The 24,609-nt window shown below is 41.5% G+C and overlaps 1 protein-coding gene across 1 annotated transcript in view; it reads left to right on the plus strand.

Moving 5' to 3' along the window:
• RYR3 (ryanodine receptor 3) overlaps positions 1-24,609 on the plus strand; it is a 477,803-nt gene that overhangs the window by 237,218 nt on the left and 215,976 nt on the right. The window contains 6 exon segments of the mRNA XM_074327936.1: positions 2,894-3,015; positions 12,283-12,451; positions 13,682-13,817; positions 15,872-15,967; positions 17,451-17,569; positions 23,299-23,432. Coding sequence (XP_074184037.1) covers positions 2,894-3,015; positions 12,283-12,451; positions 13,682-13,817; positions 15,872-15,967; positions 17,451-17,569; positions 23,299-23,432 — 776 coding nt within the window.

Below are 24,609 nucleotides of genomic sequence, written 5' to 3' on the forward strand. Positions count from 1 at the left end.
TGGGGGTCAGAGCCCCTCAAGTTGGAACGACTCTTGAAAACACAGTAGGCTTTCAATAAATCCCAAAGGGGCTCTACCCCACGAGTAAGTACTGTATCCTGGAAATAAGGGCAGATTGAAAATAAATGCCAAGCCATCATTTACCCTACCAGCCTATCAGAAGAAAGTTAAATCCTCTATAGATTATAATAATACCATGTGGAGCCTTCACAACTTTTCACACCTACTAAGGTATTGATGACATTTAAAGAGAGTGAAATTTGTGGACCTCGGCTATAACTCTGGATGGGAGGGGACATACTCAAAAGATCCTGTCTACTAGTGGAGACCCCAGTTTGTGATGTTGATTTATGGTGCCTGTCCCTGCTTTTCTGTTCCAGGACCATCATCCCTAGATCCATTTAACTGGTGGAATGGGCATTTGAATTTGGAGGGTGCTTTCCGAAACTCTGTATAAATGTGTTGCCCTTAATAGGGCTGCCCTTCTCCGTTTCGTGAGGAGCAGGTTAAGTTCTCCTCTAAAACTACAAAGGATGCCCAAGTCTGTGTTAAGTATTTTATGAAACAAACCAGGAACCTAGAAAAACCAATGAAGAACAGATGCAATGAAAAACCTGATGAGCGGTAACTCACCCTAAAGGACGTGCCCTCTTTCTATTCATACCTCGGGCTTCCGCTCTCGGCTATTGGGCTATGTAATTCCTCCAAGAGAAGCAGGACCTTAGAAACCTGTCTGCAGCGATCAGCAGGGCACATAACAATATTCCATCAGCTGCATCTCCCCCCATTTCTCATTACTTTCTTATTTGGCTGGCCAGTTTGAATATGTTGTCAGTACAAGCAAAACCTAAGGATTTTGGTCTTGAGGAACCAGAAAGCTGGGGCTAAGATCAAAGTAAACCTACTGGCAAAGTATTGCCCAACCTAAATGCAACATTGTTAACCAGTTGCTGGAATGTCGTGGCTAAGTAACATTTTGAAATGGTGACTCCAATGGTAAGGGCATCCTTTGGGACGTTTAAGCTGTCGTGTACAGATGGGATGCAAAGTCTTTTTTCAAAAATGAATATATGTTTTTGCAAGCCAGTATTCTACTTCCTGTGTGGATTCATTATATCAGAACATACCTTCAGAAGAAAATAATAATAATAGTAATAGTAATAATAATAAATAATAACAAAGAGATTTTCACATGGAAAGGAAAATAAGTTGTTTCTTTGTGCTAAAAATGAGAAAGACCAAAAATCCTTATTTTAAAAATATTTTGTGAAGCCATATGCCTTATTTATTTGATATAGACTGACCATCAGCCCCCTCCCCAATCACCCAGAACCTACAAATGGTCTTTTTTAATTTACTCACATCAAGAGGAAGCCATGCCGGGTACTTGAATCAAGATTTGACCCTGACTTACACTAGAGTCAAACCATCCCAGTTAACATCTGCGCATATTTGACTCTTTGGAGGGAAAAATTACTGACCTCTATACCAAAAGCTGCTAGCTCCGCCCAAAAAGGTGATCAATAAGTATGAGTTTCGACAATTAAGTTCGCGAGCTCAGAAAAAGTGCTACATACCTCATTGCTGAATATCACTACGGTCACCTTCAAAGTACTCCCCTTGGGAAGCTATGCACCGACGCCAACACCTAGTCCACCCTTCAAAGCAGTTTTGGAACTCTTTTTCTGGACTGGCCCTCAGAGTTGTCGTCATATTACCCTTGATGTCCTGAATGTCATCCAAATGTCTCCCTTTCAATATTTCCTTTATCTTTGGGTAAAGAAAGAAGTCATTGGGGGCCAGATCAGGTGACTAGGGAGGATGTTCCAATACAGTTATTTGTTTACTGGCTAAAAACTACCTCACAGACAGTGCCGTGTGAGCTGGTGCATTGTCATGATGTAAGAGCCATGAATGGTTAGCAAAAAGTTCAGGTTGTCTAACTTCTTCATGCAGCTTTTTCAGCACTTTCAAACAGTAAACTTGGTTAACTGTTTTTCCATTTGTTACAAATTCATAATGAATAACCCCTCTGATATCAAAAAAAGGTTAGCAACATTATTGCAACAAGTTCACGAACTTAATTGTCAGTCCTCATATGCTTAGCTTCCAAATAATTGATCAGAGATCAATAAAATACTGCTTCTTATAACATTCATTGGGTATCTCTTGTATTCTAGGAAACATGCTAAGTGATTTACATGCAAATCATCTAATCTTCCAAACAACCCTCTAAGTCCATTTGTCAATGGTGTAGTTGAAGCAAAGAGAGGTTAAGTAATTTGCACAAGGTCACACAGGGGAAGCGCATAGCAGGAGTAGAACTCAGGTTGCTGATACCTGAAGGTTTTCAAACCTTCTTCCTAGCCCCCTTAAGAAGCAATCGTGTTCAGCTGCTTCCCCACTTTTACAGTAAGTTAACCCCGTGTGGCTGTTCTTAAGGAGAGAAATCCACGTCTGATCCCAGTAGAGGGTTTTGCTTTAACGTGTCTTTCTCTTCCTCAATTTATCTCTGAAGGCAAAGGCTCTAACAAAATGACTGTTTTCATCGCCAAGAGTAAGGTTTTGTGTTCACTTTGAGAGAAAAATCTATTATAAAGTATGTTTTCACCCTTTCGAATTGGCCATCTAGTCCCAAGGAATTTATTGTAATTCATACCACGGTGGCACATAAAATTTTATTTTCATCAAAGCATCATGTTTCAAGAATGATTCATATGTCAGTAATAGGGCATATGGGCAAAATAACTTTGTTAATGTCCCATTTTCAGAATGGACCCAGGGGAACTTGGTCACGGAGGAGGTGTGCCAGGGTTGGGGGAAACTATAAGACATGTTGTCTGCCCAGCTGTGGAGTCACGTGTAACCTGGACCTGGTGTGCTTGCTCTGTAGGTCATACTCCATCAGGAAGGCCACATGGATGACGGATTAACACTGCAGAGATGCCAGCGTGAGGAGTCCCAGGCTGCTCGGATCATCCGGAACACAACAGCCTTATTCAGCCAGTTTGTAAGGTACGTGAGTTCCTTCCCTTGCTGTACCTGGCAGTTTCTACTCTGTGGCCTTGCAATCCCACCTACCCATCCCTTTTTAATACTGTGAGTGTTTTCAGAAAATAATTAAACACCAGCAAAGAGTTTCATCGGAGAGGGCTTGGGACTGAAATCTATTTCCCACATGGTGACCTCCTACTACCCTCTCTCTCTGCCCAACAAATGGTCAAGCCCCATTGGTTATTCAGCTTGGTGTCATGAACACCCGAGGTCGTCTCAGGAAAATTAAGTGAAGACAGCTGGAGTGCTTTAAGTCCCTTTTGTAGTAGTGTGAAGATGGGAAGGGAGGGTAGGAGAGAAAAGAAACAGATCCACTCCCTCTCTGCTATTGAGAAAGGCTTTCCACATCACTCAGAATCAGCTTGCATCTAAGTTGATTTGCACTGGAAGCCTTGAGTTACCCAACTATGGCTGAGACTTAAAGTAACTGAACTGCCTGCTTGTATCATAAACACCACCCCCCAGCCTTAGCCATGCTGCCAGAACCAAACTCTGTGGTTTGTGTTCACCAATTAGCATGAGGAATGGATTCTGTTGTAAACAGTGCAATGTTCCAAGCCATCCTTCTCTTGTGGGAAAATGTCTCCAAAGCCAAGAGGGTGTAAATTTCTTATGGGAATTTGCATGAAATGAGAAAAAAAAGTTTGTTTTTTTACTTTTCTTCTTGTTGAAACACTATAAGCCAAGGAATGTGAGTTAGTTAAGATATAAGCTAAGTTGCTATTGCAGTTCGGGATAAACTTTTCTTTTTCTTTAAAGTAAAATTATAGGGTAAATGAATATTTTAATGAAAATACTCTGGCCACTGGGGCTTACGTTCCTTCTGTGTTGCTGCTTTGAGATCTCATACAGGTTTTTATAGTTGTGAAATACAAATTCTCCAGTTTTCCCACAAACCTACTGAATCAGACACCTGGGAATGGCACCCCAGAAAATCATGTATTAATAAGCCTTCCAGTTGGTGCTGATACATGCTAAGTTTACAAGCCGCTGCCCTGGAATAGAGAGGTCTTAATTTTGGCCCATGTTAGATTCATCTTGGGAGTTATTAATACCCTGATACCCAGGTGGCACCTCAAACCAATTACGTTAAAATCCCTGGGGTGAAATCTGAACCCCAGCGTGTTTTTTTAAGATTTTTTTTCTAAACGTTATTTTTCCATTATAGTTGACATACAATGTTATATAGTTTCAGGTGTATAATATAGTGATCAGACATTAGTATAACTTAGTGATCACCCTGATAAGTCTAATACCCACCTGACACCATACATAGTTATTACAATATTACTGATTATATTCCCTATGCTGTACTTGACATCCCCGTGATGATTTTTATAAATGACCATTTGTATTTCTTAGTCCCTTTCACCTTTTTTGGCCATCCCCTCAGCCACCCATTAGTTCTCTGTATTTATGAGTTTGTTCTGTTTTGTTTATTCATTTGTTCTTTAGATTCCACATGTAAGTGAAATCATATGGCATTTGTCTTTCTCAGTCTAACTTATTTTACTTAGCATAATACTCTCTAGTGCAGGGGTGTCCAAACTTTTTTCAATGATTTTTACCAAGGGCCATATGCGGTAAAATACACAAACAGCCGGGCCACTCACTCGAGGTGAAGTACATATTACCTCACCTGGTTTATTTAAGTAAACTAAATATATTTTTGGAATTTGCTGCAGGCCAATTAACAATGGATTGTGGACCGCAGTTGGCCCATGGGCCTCAGTTTTGATACCCCTGCTCTAGTTCCTTCTATGTTATCGCAAATGGCAAGATTTCATTTTTTATGGCTGAGTAGTAGTCCATTGTATATATGTACCACATCTTCTTTATCTATTCATCTATTGATGGACACCCATATCTTGGCAATTGTAAATAACACTGCAATGAACATAGGACTGCATGTATCTTTTTGAATTCACAAACACCAGCTTTTAATTAAAGCTCCCCAGGTGATTCTAATATTCAGCCACAGTTGATAACCACTGTCCTGCTATGTTTTCTTTATCTACATGATAAAGAATAGCCTATTGGTACCAAGTCTGAGATCTGTCCTGCAAAAGGGGGAAGAAAGAGAAAGTAGAGGACAACAATTTCTTTCTTAAGAGCTATGATCCAGAAGTGGATCATTTTATCTAGAATTCTATTGGCTAAAATTTAGTCACACGGCCACACCTAGGTGTGAGGAGGCTGAGAAATATAATCTCTGGTTGGTTGGCTTATGTACCCAGCACAAATTAGGGGTTCTGTTACTAAATTGGAGAAAGTAGCAATAGAAATATGTCTGCCAGGGGATGGAACTGAAGCAAGTCAACCATCCTGTGTCTGCTTTTGGCTCTGCCACTGGTTTCCTGTGATTCCTGAGCAAAGTATTTCTTCCTTTCTGTGCCTCATTACATCCAGACATGCCCTTCTTCTTCAAAGAAAAGTTATAAGAATGAAAGGCTTGATAGAGGCAGAAAAAGATAGCTACATACAAACATGAGTTTTTCATGTAGTCTAGACTGTTACTAGAAGCATCATTTTAGAGGTGGACAGTTTATTTATCTGCCCCCCTATTCTTTCAACCTATGCCCCTATATCTTTCTTAAAAGACAGTGGCCCTTACCTCACACATATACAAAAATTCATTCAAAATGAATCAAAGACTAATTATAAGACCTATAACAATGAAACCTGGTAAAGAAAACATAGGCTTAAACTTTAATAACCTTGGATTAGGTAGTGGTTTCTTCAATATGATACCAAAAATAAAAGCAACAAAAGAAAAAGTAAATAAATTGGACTTCATCAAAATTGAAAACTTTTTTTGCTGCAAAGGGCACCATCAAGAAAGTAAAAAAAAAAAAAAAAAAACCCACATAATGGGAGAGGATATTTGCAAATCATATATCTGATAAGGGACTTGTATCTAGAATGAAGTACAGTCACAACTCAACATTAAAAAGACAAATGGACCAATTTAAAAAATGAGCAAAGGATCTGAATAGACATCTCTCGGAAGAAGATATACAAGTGGCCGATAAGCATATGAAAAGATGTTCAGCACCATTAGCCATCAGGAAATTGCAAATCAAAACTACAGTGAGATAACAGCGCTTTATTCCCACAAGGATGGCTATAATCAAAAAAACTATTAATAAGAATGTGGGACAGGATGTGGAGAAAGTAGAACCCTAATGCAATGCTGGTGGGAATATAAACTGTCACAGCCACTTTGGAATATAGTATGGAAATTCCTCAAAACATTAAACATAGAGTTACTATATGACCCAGCAATTTCACTCCTAGGTGTATGCCCAAGAGATACGAAACATAGGTCCACGCATAAAGTTGTCCACTGATGTTCAAAGTAGCATTATTCATAATAACCGAAAGGTGGAAACAACCCAAACATTCAACTGATGAATGGATAAATAAAATGTGCCATATTCAAATAATGCGATATGATTTGTCCATAAAAAGGAATGGAGTTCTGATACATACTACAACATGGATGATCTTTGAAAACATTGTTTTAAGTGAAAAAAAGCCAGTCACAAATGATCACATTGTATAATCCCATTTATAGGAAATGTCCAAAATAGGCAAATCTATAGAGAAAGAGAGAAGGTTTGTGGTTGTGTATAAGCAGGGAAAAGGGGAGTGACTATTAATGAGTGTGAAATTTTGGGGGGAAGCTGATGAAAAAGTTCTAAATTGATTGAGGTAATGATTGCACAACTCTGTAAATATACTAAAAACCATTAAACCATTGAATTGTACCCTTTAAATAGATTATTGTATATAGATATGTGAATTATGTTTCAACAAAGCTGTTATTTTAAAAAAGTAAGTAGGAGTTAAATGCCTGAAAATGAGAAAATTCTTTTTAAACAGCTTTATCGGGTAATAATTTACATATCATAAAATTTATCCTTTTGAGTGTACGAAACCGTGAATTTCAATAAATTTAAAGAACTGTACAACTGTCACCACAATTCAGTTCCAAACATTTCCATCACCCCAAAACAATTCCTTATACCCATTGCAGTTTATACTAGTTGCCACCCCAACCTTAGGCAGACAACTAGTTATCTACGGTCTTAATACATTAAATTGATAAATTAAATCATACAATATATGTCCTTTGAATTGGGCCTTTTTACTTAATATTATATTTTTAAGGTGTATCCCTGTTACAGCTCATAATGGTGTTCAGTTCCTTTTCATTGCTTAAGGGTATTCTTCATGTATGTCTACCAGATATTGGTACAGATACACATATACACACATAAATGTATGTTTATATGTATGATTGTGTGTGTGTGTCTACACAGAAGAGAGATCTATACATGTAGATATCTCTATAGAGAAAGACAGATACAAACACACACACACTTCACATTCTGTGTATTTGTCAATCGAGGAACAGTGGGTTGTTTCTATTTTTGGTTATTCTCTGTAATTCTATGGATATTAGTGTATGTTTTCATTTCTCTTGGGTGAATACCCAGGAGTGGAATTACTGAGTCATATGTGAATTTGTTTAACTTTGTAATATTTTTGCGGTAAAATATACATAACATAAAATTTACCATTTTAACCATTTTTAAGTGTACAATTCAGTGACATTAAGTGCATTCAAATTGTTGTGCAACCACCACCACTCTCCAGCTCCAGAACTTTCACATGATCAAAAACTGAAATTCCATATCAATTGAACAATAACTCCCTCTTCTCCCCTCCCTCCAGCCCCTGGTAACCACCCTTTGACATTCAATTTCTATGAATTTAACTATTTTAGGTACCACGTATAAGTGAAATCATAGAATATTTGTATTTTTGTGTCTGGCTTATTTAACTTAATAAAAATATCTTCAGGTTTCATTTATATTGTAGCATGTGCCAGAATTTAATTCCTTTTCAAGGTTGAATATTATTACATTGTATCTAAACACCACATTTTGTTTATCCATTCATCCATCAGTGGACATTTGGGGATGTTTAACTTTTTATGATTGTACTGGCTACATGTACTACAATACGGAATAAAAGTAGAGAGAACAGACATCTTTGTCTTGTTCCGTATCTTAGCAGGAAAACATTCATTCTTTGACTATTAAATATGGTGTTAGTTATGGGATTGTTATAGATGCCCTTTATCAGGCTGAGGAAGTTCTCTTCTATTCCTGGTGTGTTGAGAGATTTTAGTATTATTATTATTGTTGTTGTTGTTGAATGAGTGTTAGATTGTGTCAAATTCTTTTTCTTTGTCTATGGAGATTAACATGTGGTTTTCTCCTTTATTAATATAGTTCATTACATTAACTGATTGAGAATAGGTATTGAAATCTCTGTTATTATTAAGTTGCCTATTTCTCGCCTAACTCTGTCAATTTTTGCTTCACATGTTTTGAGCTCTGTTTTGGGGTGCTTGTATGTTTATAATAGGTATCTCCCTGATAAATTGACCCTTTTATAATTATAAAATGTCTCCCTTTTTTCTCTATGAACATTTTTTGTCTTAAAGTATGTTTTTAGAGCCACTCCAAATGTCTGCGTGCAGATTATGGTTACCATTTGGATTACTCTTTTTACTTTCAACCTATTTGTGTCTTTGAAACTACAAAGTATGTCTTATAGATACCATACACTGGATTTTTTTGATGTAGTTTGACAATCTTTTCCTTTTATTGGTGTGTGTAATCTATTTATAGATAATGTAATCATTCAAATGGTTGGATTTATGTCTGAAATTCTGCTATTTGTCTTTTATGTCTCATGTCCTTTTTGTTCCTCTGTTCCTTCCTATTGCCTTCTTTTGTGTTAAATATTTTCTAGTGTATCATTTTAATTCCTTTGTTGAGTTTTTCTTAACTACTTTTTTGAGTTGTGTTCCTAGGGGATACTCTAGGGAACTCAGTATGTATTTAACTTGAAAGAAATTAATACAAACTTAACAAGTAAAATAAAGCAACTTTGCTCCAATATTGTTTTATTATTTCCCTGCTCCTTTGAGATATTAAGTATATTACATCTTCAAGTGTTATAAGTCCAGCAATACAGTTTTATAATTATCATCTTATGCATTTGTTTTTTTAAAGAGTTACAGAAACAAAAGAGAAATAATACATATACTTATACTCTGTCTGCTATATTTACCTACATAATTTCCTTTATCAGTGCTCTCTATTTCTTCATGTTGATTCTAGTTACTGTTTGGTGTCATTTTCTTTCAGCCTGAAGGATTTCCCTTAGTATTGCTTAGAAGGCAAGTGTGCTACCCAGGTGTGTTGGATAACATGTTCAAGTTCAGGCAGTTTTAAATCTGTCCAAGATTTTACTTTCTGTTTCACAAGGAAGGCCTGATATTCAGCCAGAGATAAGTAGATAGCCAGGTCCCTTTCTGGTCCTTCCTGAGCAGCCTCGCACATGGTCTTCCGCACCCTGTTTAAACTTTGCTAAGAAGCTGGGGGAGGGCATGGGAACAGCCTCCCCCCGAAACACCATAGACTCCCACTGTTCTTACCAGGCTTCATATTTTTTTTAATGCATACCTCTCAATTTGTTGTATGCCTTTGGTCAATTTCCAAAGTCCCACAACGTCATTTTGGATGATTTTGTCCAATTTTATCATTATTTTATGGGAGAGATTTGCTGAACTCCTCATTCAGCCATTCTGGAAGTTCCACCCTCAATGGAGAAATTCTTGATTCTCCCAGCCACCAGGATGTTTTAGAAGAAAGGAGGAATAATGAAAACCCAGTGCAGCAAAGGTAGGGGCTACAAAAGCCATAGTACTTGAATTTTGCAAGAGCTGGGAAGGGAAAGGTAAAAAAAAATAATAATTTGGAAATACATCCTCCCCTCCCATCTCTTTTGAGAAACCAACAGTGCATACTGTGTACAAATGGAAACCAGAAGAAGAGGGTGGCCTCCTGGGAGAGCAAATTAAAGTTAAATGAGTAGGGAAAGGGCAAGAAAAAACAGTGAAGAAGAAAAAGTTAATGTTTGCATGTGCTGTTTCATACTCTGTACAGTTGCTGGGAGCTAGCCAATACAACAGATGAACAATGCAAGAGATGAGGGGGTTTCAGAAATCCTACTGAGGAGAAGATGCTTGCCATCTGACCTCTGAGTTTCACCTTAGGGGGCAAACAATATAAATAGTGGTTTTATGGCGATGGTGTGGTAAATATTCAGCATCACCAGAGGTCTTACTTGAATTGAACAAAAGAAATCCTTGGCAAAGGTTGGGAATGTAGTGGGACAGTGGCTGTAGGGAGTGGGAAAGGTTGGGACGAGATAGGTTCCGATTGCAGTTAGTTCTGAATTGCGATATTATCTTGTTCCTGTCCCTCGGGGTCTCCTCTCTAAGATTCTCAAGTGGAATGTGAGCACCATGAAGCCATTCAGAGGTCATGTCTATTTTCACTACTGTCTCCAGCACCAAGCACGTGGGATGTGTTCTATTTTGAAGGAAGAGAGGCATTTACCTCAGTCTAGTGGAGGACTGTTATACTGATGTTTTTTCCGGGGGCAAGATGAAGTGACCCAGAAGTGAAAACACACAGAACAACAACAACAACAAAATTAGACCCAGAAGGACCCTGTCGATCAAAGAGTGTACCTTTCCTATTTTCCAGGTGTAAAAGTAAACGACCGGCGGCTCAAAGGCACTCCAGATATCCTGTGGTTAATGCAGGGACTGTACCCTGGGTTTCCCAACCCTCTATGTCGTTGTCCTTTCAAGCCACAAAAAATGCCAACAAACCTCTCCTTTTCACTTTTCATTTTAACACACGAAGAAACACTGTGTACTTAACTGGCATCAATGTCTCCAGTAAACTCAGGACGGAGGGAGAGGGAGAGAGAAAGAGAGAGAGACACAAACTCTGCAACTAAACCAAAAATATTGAGGAAAATGTATTCATCCCTTCACTGAATCTAACATTTGGAAGTCATTTCTGATTGGGTTCTGTAGTCCCAAATTGTCACCTCATGGCCTCAGGGCACTCTCTTTGCCACCCTCTTTGTGTCCAAGAATATCTCAGCTAGTTATTAACAAACATTTCCCGAGCACCTACCATGGGTCAAAGTACACACTAGTGAGAAGGACTTGCCTGCCCTCATTGTATGCACTTGGCATGCATTTACGCAGATTTGGAATTATTGCCACCTCATAAACTGAGTGTTTTTAGGACATGTTCAGCCTTTGCTTTAGGCTTAGATAACAATCTTTTCTTAACATGTGTCCAGTTTAATATATAACCAGATACCCCGTAAATGCAAAGGAAAACTCATTAGAAATTGATCCAAGGAAAGCCTTGATATTATTTACACATTCAGCTTATTCTCAGTCCCCCAGGCCAATGATTCAGTTCCACAGCGGCTGGGTTCGTTTTCCCCTTCCTCTTCTTAGCCTTTATCCTCAAGGCAACGGGAAAATGAAGGCTCGTTTTGCCATCTGTGGAGGTTTTTGATCTCTCTGTGTTCACAGGATTAATTCCAAGATTTGGGGGGAAATTATGACAGAGTCAGTGAGACAGAGACCCATTCAGGATAAGGAGGAACACGACAGAGAGAGCGAGAGACGGCAGGAGGTGCACAGAAGGAGACATTGAGACAGAGAGAAGGATGTGGACAGATGGGGGGTGCTGAGAAAGAGGAAGGGAGATACAGAGGGAGAGCACACAAAGGAAGGAGAAAGAGACAGGAGAGTGAAGGAGAAAGACATCCACATTTGGGATGGGGAAACAAGTGTGTGTCTGCACACCATAGAAACTTAAAGAGAAAAACACATGCTGAGGTATCAAAAAGACACATGGAGCGAGACAGAAGACAAAGATATAGGTGGAGGGGCAGGCCAGTGACAGAAACCCTCCCAGCCTTATGTTTAACCTATTTCAAGAAGAACATGTAATAATACAAAAGAATTATGGGTTAATAAGTTTATTATTTTTAAAAAGTGTTTTTTATTAAAAAGGGGAAAGTGTGGCAGACAGCCAGGGGTCACTCCTCTTTATTTATGAAATGGCTTTAAAATCAAATCAGATCAATGGCCTTCTGTTGCTCCATTAGTTGGCCAACATCGATTTGTGGTCTTTCATACAAAGACCACCCCAGGAGCAGTGCATTGTGCCCGGTGTGGGGCGAGTGGGAACCAGGATCTGGTGGGTACTTGTCAGGGTCCCCACTGGAGGCCTGGTGCCCTAGCCGTGTCCACCTTGTGTTTTTTAGTGGAAACAATCGCACAGCTGCCCCCGTCACCCTGCCAATAGAAGAGGTCCTGCAGACCCTACAGGACTTGATCACCTACTTCCAGCCCCCAGAGGAAGAGATGCAGCATGAAGACAAGCAGAACAAGCTCCGCTCACTCAAAAACAGACAGAATCTTTTCAAGGAAGAGGTAAGTCCAAATGATTAGAAATTGAGATTCTCTTTTTGTCCTGAGCTGAAATACCCCTATATATCCCAGGCGCCATTAGCCTTGTCTCCATGCCTGCACATGTGTATGAAATGACAGAGAACAAGAAAGCGAGGAGGCCAGGAAGAAAAAGACGAACTGGAAGCTGACCTTCACTGTCAGCCGCCTCTGGTGACACTGGCAGTGTGTGTGGTCACTGTGTACAGTGGCACATTCTAACCAGGTTGTATTTGAAAGCTTCCGTGCCACATGTGTATTCAAAATCCATTTTCAATACATCTCAGCTATTAGACCGTGGCACTGGCTGTGATTCCCAAGTTTTGGAAGGTGTCAGAATTACCTAGGACACCTGTTTGAAAAATATAAATGCCCGGTGCCACCACATCAGAAATAACGAAGGAGCTGCTTTTAAAGCTGCAGGTGATACTAGGTCTTAGGTGAAATCTGGGTCCCTAGGGATGAGGTTGGACATGCAGGAAACACTACCTTGGAACGCACGGGGCCCTCGTTCTGGCTCCATCCTAGGTCCTGTCCCTTGGGAATTTCCGAAGTTAGTGACATGAGATATAGACCCATCCCAGCTGAGTTCTGATCTGAGCAGGCTGGCGCTGGGGACATTATTCCTTACAGGCTACTGGAACTACGTTGCTTTAAGAATAGCTAGGCACAGATGTTTTTACTGGGTGGCATAGTATTGTAATTTAGATGAAACTGTGATTAAAAGTACTCTTTTTGTCTTATTGTCCCTAAATCCCACTTTTTTTGTGGGGGTGAGAGGGAGAAAGCAAGCAAGGTTTTCTTCTGTATCTGAATGGAATTACTTGAACTTGTTTGAGATTTAAGAGAAGAATAGGGACTATATCCAGGGCTGTTTCTGGGTGAGTCAGTCATTTCACACCCCGCACAGAGCAGGCATTTGTGAGACTCATTTCCGCTCCCTCTTCCTCAGTATGTCCTTGGTTTGAGGTAAACACGTGGGGGCAAGCCTGTCAGAGGAGACTGCTGACTCACTCCCAAACTGATGCTATTTAGGTATCCGAGACATAAAAATGCATATTTTGTTCTTAGGAGGTAAAACACAAAACCTAAAGATCTATTTGCATGTTAGCATGATCAGTCTTAAAAAGTGAATGATATGGGAGGGGAAAGAACAAAAGGGATCTGCTTTCTTCATCAGGAATTTTTCCTTTTTCCCCCGACTTGCCTTCACAGGGAATGTTGGCCCTTGTGTTAAATTGCATTGATCGCTTAAATATCTACAACAGCGTAGCACACTTTGCAGGAATTGCCAGGGAAGAGAATGGCATGGCCTGGAAAGAAATCCTGAACCTCCTGTACAAATTGCTGGGTAAGTATCCACACAGCCTCTTCCTGGGAAGATTTCCAAAGGTGGTCTCTATGGGATCTCCACTTCACAAACCAGGATGGTCATCTAGCCTCATTTTTCGGAAGCCTTTTGCTAACCTAGCCATTCATTCAGTTAACTTCAGTAACTTATTGTACTTTCCAAACTTAGAGCAAGAAGTCAGCAATAAGTGGAAGCAGATGGTGCTCAGTGTTGCCAACACTACCTGTGAAACACTTACCACTCTCTGAATCTCAATTCCTCATCTTTAACATGAGGGAACTGAAAACTGAAACATGTGTATGGCGCCCTCAAGTTCTAGACTTCTGATACGCCCACTTTAAGGGTGGCTACTTTCTGAAACTGTGTCCTCCCACTGTCCGTTTATTGGTCAGTCATAACTCCTGCTTATTTTATTGTGGTGGAGGAAAGAAGGTGGTAAAGAAGGATGATCCAGCACCCAACCGTTCTTCTCACGACACTGAGCGTATGGTGATGTCCTGGTGCTTGCTATAACCAATGCCACCACATGGGCGCAGAGAGCCAGGCCATGGGAGGACAATGGTGGACAGTAAGGTGGCCACCAGTGGTGGCTCAGGCATGGTGACGATGCAGCATTGTAGGGCTTTGCTCTGAAGCCTATGTCCCATTAGAGGAAATCCATAAAAAGTTCAGCAGGCCAGAGAGGAGCCCAGAGAAATCAGGCTGGACCCATTCTCAATGTCAAGAGTTAGACTGACTGGACTGCCCCTGTACTGTGTGACCCTAATGTTTTGTAATTATATAGCTCAGACTCAGTAGTAATTATTATAACAATAATAGCTCACATTTACTAAGCTCTGTATGCCAAGCAGTGGAACATCTCTTTTTGATCCTCAGAGCAGCACTTTGAGGTATAGGGACTACTCTTATCCCCTTTTTATTGATGAAGAAACTGATGCTCAGACATGCTCAGGGTCACACACGTTGCAAGTGGTAGGAACTCAGGCTTGATCCCAGGCAGACCGACTCCCTAAGATTAAGCTGACCTGAAAAGCAGTTTAGCAGCTCAGACCAAATTCTGCCCTCCACTAACTGGGTAAGTGCAAAGCAGGGGTCCGGAAGCAAACTGTTCCTTATCCAAATACCTTATAAGCATCTTTTAAACCCCCATCTTTCAAAATCTGCAACGTGAAGAGTACGGTAATTGGGACTGACCAGTTTACATGGACTTGCTCCAAAGTTGCATCTGTCACGTTGGCCTGTGGAGGGAAGGTTATTTCTTGGTCTGGATGGATGAAAATCGAATGACAGCATATTCTCTCCTTCCCTTAGCAATATCATCTGCCAGTGGTTCTCAAACATGAGCAGGCATCAGAATCAACTGGAGGGCTGGTTAAAACACAGATGATGGGTCCCATCCCCAGAGTTTCTCATTCATTAGATCTGGGATAAGGCCAGAGAATTTTCATTTCTAACATTCTCAGCTGACATGGACATTCTGGTCCAGGGGAGCAGACTTAGGGAACCCCTGCCGTAGACTGATGGGTTTGAGATATTTTGGAGTTTCGTGTTTAATTGTTACTTACCTATTAGTTTAACCAACCTTTCCAGCTGTGTTCATTTGGGTGCCTTCCTTTAGCACTGAGAAATGAATTTCCAGTGTGGTTTAAGAAGACATTGCAAAGAATTGAGTTCTTAAGCCACTAATCAAGCAAATATTATTTTCTTGTTTATCACTATTTGAAGGAATTTTATTAATTTGTGTGTTTATTGTTTCTTTCTCCTACTTCACGAATGTGAGAATTCTGCTGTCCTGTTCCCACTTCTCTTTCCCCTGCAACTAGACAGGTGCCTGGCACATAGCAGATGCTCTGGAAATATTTGAGTGAATGCTAGATTTTTAGTTTTCTAAATATAGAAACAGGATTGTGTCAAAGGGCTAGGGAGGGGAAGGTTGCCATTCAGTTCCTTTTAGTTGCAAAGTATATGAAGTATATTTAACAGCTTCCCGAGTTCTTACGCCAATCACCCTTGTATCCTTTAACCTACATGATCAAACGTTTCCTTGTTTGCAGCTGCCCTCATTCGTGGAAATAGAAACAATTGCACTCAATTCTCCAACAACCTGGATTGGCTAATCAGCAAATTGGACAGACTAGAATCTTCCTCAGGTAAGCATTGACAGGAAACCAGTGGACAAGGTGGCCTTCTTTTCTTTCTGTGAAAAAGAAAACAAGGGTGAATCTCTGAACACTTCTTTTCTCCACTGAATTGCAAATAATGACTTCAGCAACGACAACAAAATGGTGCCAAGTCTTCCTGGCACCCCTGAGGTTAGAGCTATTTAACAACTCTCACCAGACTTCAAGAGTCTCTCCTCTCGTTTTTCACTTTGTGCTTTCATCTTCATCCCCTGGGTCCTTTAATCGCCTCCCACTCAGGGTCGTGGTCTCCTACTTCTTCTACTTGGACTCTCTTTCTCTGGGTTTCCAAACCCTCTCTGGACGTGGTCCAGCTCACACTTTGGGTGAGAAGCAAGACTGAAGGATGACTATGGAATCAGAGGAAAGGATGATCCTCCCACCTCCTGAGTCACCCTTGACATCATATCTAGAGCCCTTCATGACTCACAGGGAATTTGAGCCAAGAGAGTAGTCACCGTTGTTAAGTGACCAAGTGACCATGCCATGAGGCTCATCAGTTGGCTTCCTTGGAGATGAGTGAACATGACAGGTGTCAGCCCCACTCTGGCAAGCTGAAAGGTTTTGATGCTTTTTTCCATTATCTCCATTATCTCCATTGTCAGGAGCTTGGACAAGACAGGCCCAGGGAAGGTTTCGCCAGGACCATCCACCTACACCGTCCACCTACTCATGTCTTCCTAAGCCTCTGTTTTCTTCAGTAACAGCTCCTTTGGCCCAGGCTACCTTCAGGGTAATTTATGAAAACCTTGAAAAAACAGAATGAAGAGGAACTTTCTCAATGAAACCAATGAAAATATTGGCCAACTACTTCTGCATTTTCATCATGGTGTGACCCTTATAGAAGCCAGGCTGCAAGGGCATCCATTAGTTTTCCTTAAGCCTTCACTTAATACAGAAAACCATCCAGCGTGCCTAGAAAAGGGCGCAAAGCCAAATAGTCTTTATTTAGTGGGCTTACAATTTATTTGCTACTCCAGGGCATCTAAAATAAAAATAAATTCCGAGACGATTCCTAGATATACTTTTTATGAGGAACACTCTAAATATTGTCAAAATAACCTGAATGACCTGTAGAATTTATAGTACAGGGCATCTACTTTTCTGTCTATTTTTAAATTAAATAGTGCATGGTTCAGTCAACGTAAGAATTCCATTTTATAGCTGCTTCTCTCTATTTTGACACAGAAAGATCGTGTCTTTGTCCAGGAAGAGGGAAATGGGGTTAGTGCTGAATAAAACGCACCTCCAATTACAGATAGCTTGGCCCCAGAGGCTCCTAAGGTTTACCAGTGATGACTGCATCTTTTTTCTGGCTGGAAATATTTAACAGATTCAGAGAATTGATAATATTCTGTCCCCTGAGAATGGTCTTGTCATTCTCAGCTTTCTAACTTATGGTCAATTTGGCAGGTTATTTAATGTCCCGATGACTTTTGTGGCATTCTTGCAGGTATCTTGGAAGTTTTGCACTGCATCCTGATTGAAAGCCCAGAAGCCTTAAATCTGATAGCAGAGGGCCACATCAAGTCCATCATCTCCCTATTGGATAAGCACGGGCGGAATCACAAGGTGAGTATGAAAAAAAAGAACCCAGATGGTGATTGACTTTACCTGTCTTTTCCCTTCCTGCCACTTAGCAACCATTGTGTGTTAGGGGGAGTGTGCTGACTGCTCTCTTTCTTGGCTTTGATAAAAAACAAACAAACAAAACCTTGGGAAATCGAAGTTCTGAAAGACCTTCCTTGTCTAGGAACACACTGGAAGCCAGTCACACTGGATCTTGGATGGTCTCCCTTTATTTCCACCACTTTCCCAAGTCTTGATCACATCATTAGCCCTCAGCACATAGCTGATTGTGTGAGATGCTGGGCTGGAAGCCATGCAAGGCCAGCTGCAGGATCCACTCCCATCATAGGGTCTGGGAGAGTAGTAATGAAACAGTAAACACCAAGCCATATAGAGAAGGTATACAAACATCAGATAAAAATTGTGTAGAAAGGAGACATACAGAACTCAGATAAAAATAGTGCAGAAAGTCACATTATTAAATGAAATTAGATTCACCATGAGTCAAACCAAGTAAAGCAAATGAATCTGCATAAGCCAGGAAGAGGACTGAAGCTGTGTGTCTCTTCCTTTCATGCAAAAAAGCTGTGTGACTTTGGGTCTCAGTTATTTCATCTCTAAAATGGAGATGACTACAATTCACTTCCTAAGGTTTCCACCTGCTGTATCAATTTCTTGAGGTCGCTTACAGCTCTAACATCTCTCTTTTTATGGAATTATGTTTTGAAAGACACCATGATCTTTGGGAGAAGTCTATTAAAATATGTCTTATCCTGACCCTTCAACATCTGCCCTTCATACATGAGAGTGCTGCACGGACTAATTAGGCAAGTACTCAAAGGCTGAGGGAGTGTATTTCAAGAACAGAGGGTATGACTGGACATGAGAGACAGCAGTTGGGCTTCTGCAGAGTGGAGAGAACTCAACTTGATCACTGTCCCTCTCTGCTCCCCATGGTTTGGGGCACTGCGCATTTGAGACACATCTCAGGGCATCCAGGAGAATGAGCCTCTGCAGTATTGCTCACTTAGATGATATGTATCACCCTTAGGAAGCAAAAAATTCATGGTCCTCAGCATCGTGAAATTGCTTGGCAAACGATAGAAAGAAATATGTGGTCTCTGTAATTGCTTTCCCAAATGTAGTAAATCAAAAGCAGGCATGAGGCTCCAGCTTCAATGCAGCGTCTGTATGTTCCAACATGTTTCTTCCCATCTGCAAAGTGTAAGGAGAATAATTGATAAGTACCCAAGTAACACATGGCCTGAGCCATGAGCTACATGCAGGTGTCAAGTGGAAAGCTGCTGTTACGTCGTTGTCCCAGGGTTTCTTTATGATCACACCACATCCTGCACTTAATAACCAGCTTTGTCGGGCATCTTTTAGCCATAAAGCATTTAATGGTTGTTGCTTGGAGGCAAGTTGATTACATTCTGCCCATTCTGCTGTTAAGAAAACTGAGGCCTAATAAGTTCAGTAGTTTGCTAGGAATCGATACCTAGCCTGATATGTTACCTGAGTGCGCTAGCAGAGTACTCTTTTACCTTCGAGAGCCAAGACACTGAGAAATTCTGGCAGTGTTGTCAACATTCAGGCAATGTGGTCTTAGTACATAGAGAGTCTCCTCAAGGAGGTCCCCTTTTTGTCTTTTGATAGATTTTTGGATGAAGGCTGACTTGCCATGAATGCAGTTCCTCCTCCCTTAGATTGGATAACTTTTATTTTCAAAAAGAAGCCCGGTCTCAGATCTTCAGCAGGGGTATTTGCAAAGAATGTGCTGAGGGCAGGCCAGACTTCCAGTGCAACACTTTATCTTTGCTTGGAAAATGCCAAGGTGATGTTTTTCTATCCAGGCTGCTCTTTTTCTCCAGTCCTAGGTTTTCAGGTGTCTCTGACCCATTCACTCAGTCTTCCATGAAGACAGTGACTAAATATATACAGAAGTTGAGAGCCACAAAGCACCTCCCAACTCCTCCACCGATACTGACAGTAATGAGGACGATGATGGCTCACATTTATTTTCCATTTGACAAATTCCAGGTACTGTCCTCAGCGTTCACATGTATTTTCTTTAGTCCTTGTTACGATGCCACGAAGTAGCATTGTTCTTAGGTTGATGCAAAAGTAACTGCGGTTTTTGCAAGTATTCTTAACCTTTTAAACCACAATTACATTTGCACCAACCTAATATTATTTCCACTTGACAGAGGCAGAAACAAGGCTGGGACATGGCTTTGCGATGTTAAGCCACTTCCAGAGGCCACAGGGCTAGTGATAGACTAGGACCAGAATCGAGGTCTCCTAACTCCAACTCCAGTGTTCCTTGCAGGGGTCTCAGCCTGAAGTCTGTGACAGTGTTCTTCAGGGTCCACGTGTTCTGTGAGAATATGTTTCTTTTTGTGTTATTTTTATAGTTATCTAAGTACAAAACTCTTTGCAGTGAAGAATTCACAATTAGAGGGCATTTTCATATGAGAAGTTCATGCTTCTAAGACTGGCGTTTGAGCATCCATGAAGGTGGTCTTCAGGGTCATGACATTTTTCTTTTTAAAAATGTTTGTACATCTCATGGGATTGAGCAACCCCTTTCTGTACCATGCTTCCTGCAATCACAGGCTTGGAATGGAGAGTATTTATGATAATAGCAATTATTATATTCGCCTACCTCTCTAAGAGTTTTCAGGTGCTAGCTCTGTCCCCGCCATGGAAAGGATTGCCACTCATCTTAAAGCATGATCACATTTGAGGTCAACAGGTTAGAGAGAAACACAATCTTTGCAATGAGAAATATTTCTGGCAGGAGTGGGGTCCACTGCCCACTCCAGATTTTCTGAATGCACTCTGCCTCTCAATCCCTCAACATCTCCTCACCTCCTACTTTTCCAAGACACATCAAAATTCTATCTTCCCAACTTAGTTCAAATGCCACTTTGTCTATGAAGCTTTTTCTTATTCCAGTTGGACATAGTCTCTTCTCGTCGATCCTTGTACAACTTGCACTCTGTTCTGTGATGCTTCCACTCTGCCTTTTATTGTAGTTATGTTTCCACACACATTTCTCTCACAGACTCTAAGTTCCTTCTCAGCAGGGATCCTCTTTGTAATCTCCATAATGCCAAGCTCACATGTTAAACACGGCAGGCATTTAGTATACATTTGTTGAAGGTGTAATAAATGAGTAAAAGGAATGAATTAGTAGAGCCAAAATACACTCCCATCTCACCTTGCACGGATGGAAGCTCATGTACATATATAGATCTAGATACACACACACACACACACACACACACAGGCCTCGTCTCAGTCTGAGACCTATCAGTGGGAGGGCTCCATTCTCTGGTCATTCAGAAACATGGGTTCCTTCCATCCAGCAGCTCCCCCACCCCCTAAGACAGGGCTTGATAGGCTTAATGGGCTTATGAATCTCCTGGGGATCATGTTAAAATGAAGTCTCTGATGTGGTAAGCCTAGGGAAGGAAGGGTGATGTCTGAGCTTTGGTATTTCTGGCAAGCTTCTCGGTGATGCCAGGGCTGCTGGATCACACTTGGAGTAAGGAGACCCTTGGGATTTGTCATCCTTCCTTAGGTCTCTACATCCAGCTGGGAGAAGAGACAGTGCATGGAAGACTGTGTGGGTTTTTAGGGACCAGTACATCACTAACGCAAAGTGCCCACTTTTCATTGGCCAGAACTCAGTCACATGACCTCACATCACTGCTGGGGAGGCCGGGGAACGGAGGCGCTTGTGTGCTCAGGATGCGAAGGAAATGGAGTCTGGTGGCCACTCAGCAGTACCTACCACAACAAGCCACACGTGCCAGAGGTTGCTGAGATGTTCCCTCTCCATGAGGAAGTACAGATGACCTACAGGCACAGCGCCTGTACTCCCATGGTGGCCTGGGGCTCTCTACACGTCTTTCACTTTTAATAGAACCCATTTAAACTTGTTAGAAAAGGAGCTGTGTCCCCTTTCCCCATTTCACCCAAAGATATGCCTTCTAAAACACAGCCTAAGCAATGTCAGCCACAGTTCTTTATGGCACCATTTATTTATAGGTGAGGCACCACTCTGTTAGGCTGTATGCTTTTCACAGAGCCCTTTTTCTATTTGTGAGTCTTATTATATGTGGATTAAGCTCTGTTCTTCCTCAGGCTGTGACAGCACGGCTCTGTGGCTGTCACTCCAAGGCAAAACAGATGAAAACACGTAATAGGCTGGATAAGTATTTAATGTCCTGGTCGTCTGTGGCACTTTTCTTAGAGTAAGAAATTATCCTCTGGATTTCCAGTTCCACTGCCCGTATGATTCATGCAATGCTGATGGGAAGAGTTCATAAAACCGCCTTTGGGATTCGTTTCTGGTTGTCCCATAAATGTGCTATGTATGTATGTGAAACAAAATTGACATTGGGAAAGTCAGGTAGAAAATTGGTTTGGGAGAATTATGGATACAGATGCCACCAACAACCTGCAGCCATCCAACCCCACTAAGCATTGAGACTGCAATGGCTACTTGGAAAGACTGAAATGCAGCCACCCCCTCCCCGTGGGTGCAGCCTGCTACAGTCCTGGCTGTTACTTATACTCTGCTGTTCGCACATTCCTCCCTGTTGGGGAAAGAGGGAACAGCAGTGCCTGGCCCAGCCACAATAGCAGCACAAAATATGAATGAAAGAGGATGCTTGCTGCACAAAGAGACAGGGTGTATGAGAGGCCAGCATATGGTGGAGGCACCTGGGGCTATTCCCACTTCCCAGGCAGCTGGGAAACAAAAAGGAACAGGACAGGCTTGGTGGCTGGTCTCATCGATTCAGGGGCCACCTGTGCTCTTGCAGGTTTGCCCTCACTCTAGAGGGGAGAAGGAGAACAGGTGAAATGTTTTTGAATACAGATTTTTAGGAACCTAAGGGTATCTTAATGAGTTTTGATAATATCACAGCGAGAGACCCACAGACCGGAATCTGCCCTCCTACCGTGTTTCCCCCGAAAATAAGACCTCACCGGAAAATAAGCCCTAGCATGATTTTTCAGGATGACATTCCCTGAACATAAGCCCTAATCCGTCTTTTGGAGCAAAAATTAATATAAGATCTGTTCTTATTTTCGGGGAAACATGGTATCACCTCTACCCCACCCACATGAGGCTCCCAAGCCTGCCACATGCGAGGGACCTAAGCCAAATGGCAATCGAGTGCCTTCTGTGAAGGCACGAGTGCCTGCGGATGGTGGTGCAGAGGGCTATCCAGGCTCAGTGGGAGCATGGGCTTCAGTTTGTGGTCAGTGGGAAGCTTTCCAGCCCATACCCCTGCTCTCGTACTACAACGAGAGGGAATGATGCCTGGATTTTGTATGCTAGGCGCCTCCCCTCATCCTAGTTTTGTCCCTGGGTGGGCTATTAATCTAGGCAGTTCGTCTTCAGAGCCCAGACTCTTACCCACTTTGAAAAACAGTAACCACAGGTGACCTGCACAGTATGGATGAAAGGAGCACATGATTAGGGCAGAGGGCTGGAAGGAAGCCCAGCCTCATTTCCCTAAGAGGCAGAATGCTCTGGGGCATCACTCTCTCATGCCTGGTGATGGAGGTGAGGCTTCATTGATGCTGAGCGGGTCCTCCCACCTGTCACCTAGCCCTGACCCTGTACCAGGCCTGCTTCATGTATCCTGTCAGTCAAGTCATGCCTACAGTTCCCCTCTGGAGAGCCTGAGGTTTGGGGGTGTCCCCTGCTGCAGGTTCTGGATGTGCTGTGCTCCCTCTGTCTCTGCAATGGAGTCGCAGTGAGAGCCAACCAGAATCTGATCTGTGACAATTTGCTCCCCCGGAGAAACCTGCTCCTGCAGACACGGCTGATTAACGACGTGACAAGGTAAGGCCACCACCGTTATGCCGAAACGGCCGTCTTGTCTCCAGACAGGGAAGGAAGAGGGCTGATCTAAACTCCAAAGCCACCCACCCATCATTTCCATGATGATTTGAACACATAAGATGAGAGCAGGAAAATGTGTGTTTGTACTCCAACCCTTTCAGCAGAGTTTCTCAACCCTTTCTCCTGAAACGGCCAATAGTGGAGTACATGTCTCACCCGTAGGCTGAAAAATTTACCGTGTTTTATTTTAAACATTAATGCAGATCTTGTACCTTCTTCATAACATACTCATTTTTATTTTGATATACCAACTTTTTTCTTTAAAAATCTCTTATAGAATGATGTCCCATGTTGATACTGTGGTTTCTTATATCCTCTGGCACATGGCCACCTACCCAGGAATATCTGTGAAGGTCAGTGTGAAAAGGGCAGGCCCAGGCAGAACCCTAGGCTGCTGTCCCATTCATGCAGTCGCATGTGAGTCGTGAACTCACTGGGCCTGGACTCAGCCGGCCTAAGGTTCTTCAGCAACTTTCCACCTAGACCCACTTCCTAATTTACAATAGTGAAAGAAGAACCTCCCCCTCTGAAGGGTAGAGCAGTCAGAAGACCTGAGCCATCCATACAGACTTTCTTCTTCTTAATACCAGCCTGATTTTTCCCTGCCAACCCATACTGGGACATCGCCCCCAACCGAAACCGTAGATGTCTCAGAAAAACTCCAAGTGTTTCGTCACGAGCTCTTAACCCTTTTGTTGGATACATTAAAACCTCCAGCCCTTGACAAAGTTGCCTAAGAGTGACTTCTTCTTTCATACCTTTTTCTGTCATTTAGGTTGACTTTTATTTTTTTCAGCTTTATTGAAGTAAAATTGACCAACAATATGGTAAGATGTTTGAAGTGTATAATGTGATGATTTGATACGCATACACATTATGAAAGAATTCTCCCCAAAAAGTTCATTAAGATAGTCATCACCTCACTAATTGTTTACCTTTTTCCTTTCTTCTTTCTGTTTTTCTTTTTTTCTTTTTCTTTTTTTTGCAGGGGGACATTTAAGTTCTACTCTCTTAGCAAATTTCAATTATGCAATATAGGGTTACCAAGTATAGTCACCAGGGTTTAACATTAGATTCTTCCTCAGACCTTATCCATTTTATAACTGAAAGATTGTAC

The sequence above is a fragment of the Rhinolophus sinicus genome, linkage group LG03 (assembly GCF_036562045.2).
Source record: "Rhinolophus sinicus isolate RSC01 linkage group LG03, ASM3656204v1, whole genome shotgun sequence".
Lineage (NCBI taxonomy): Eukaryota > Metazoa > Chordata > Mammalia > Chiroptera > Rhinolophidae > Rhinolophus > Rhinolophus sinicus.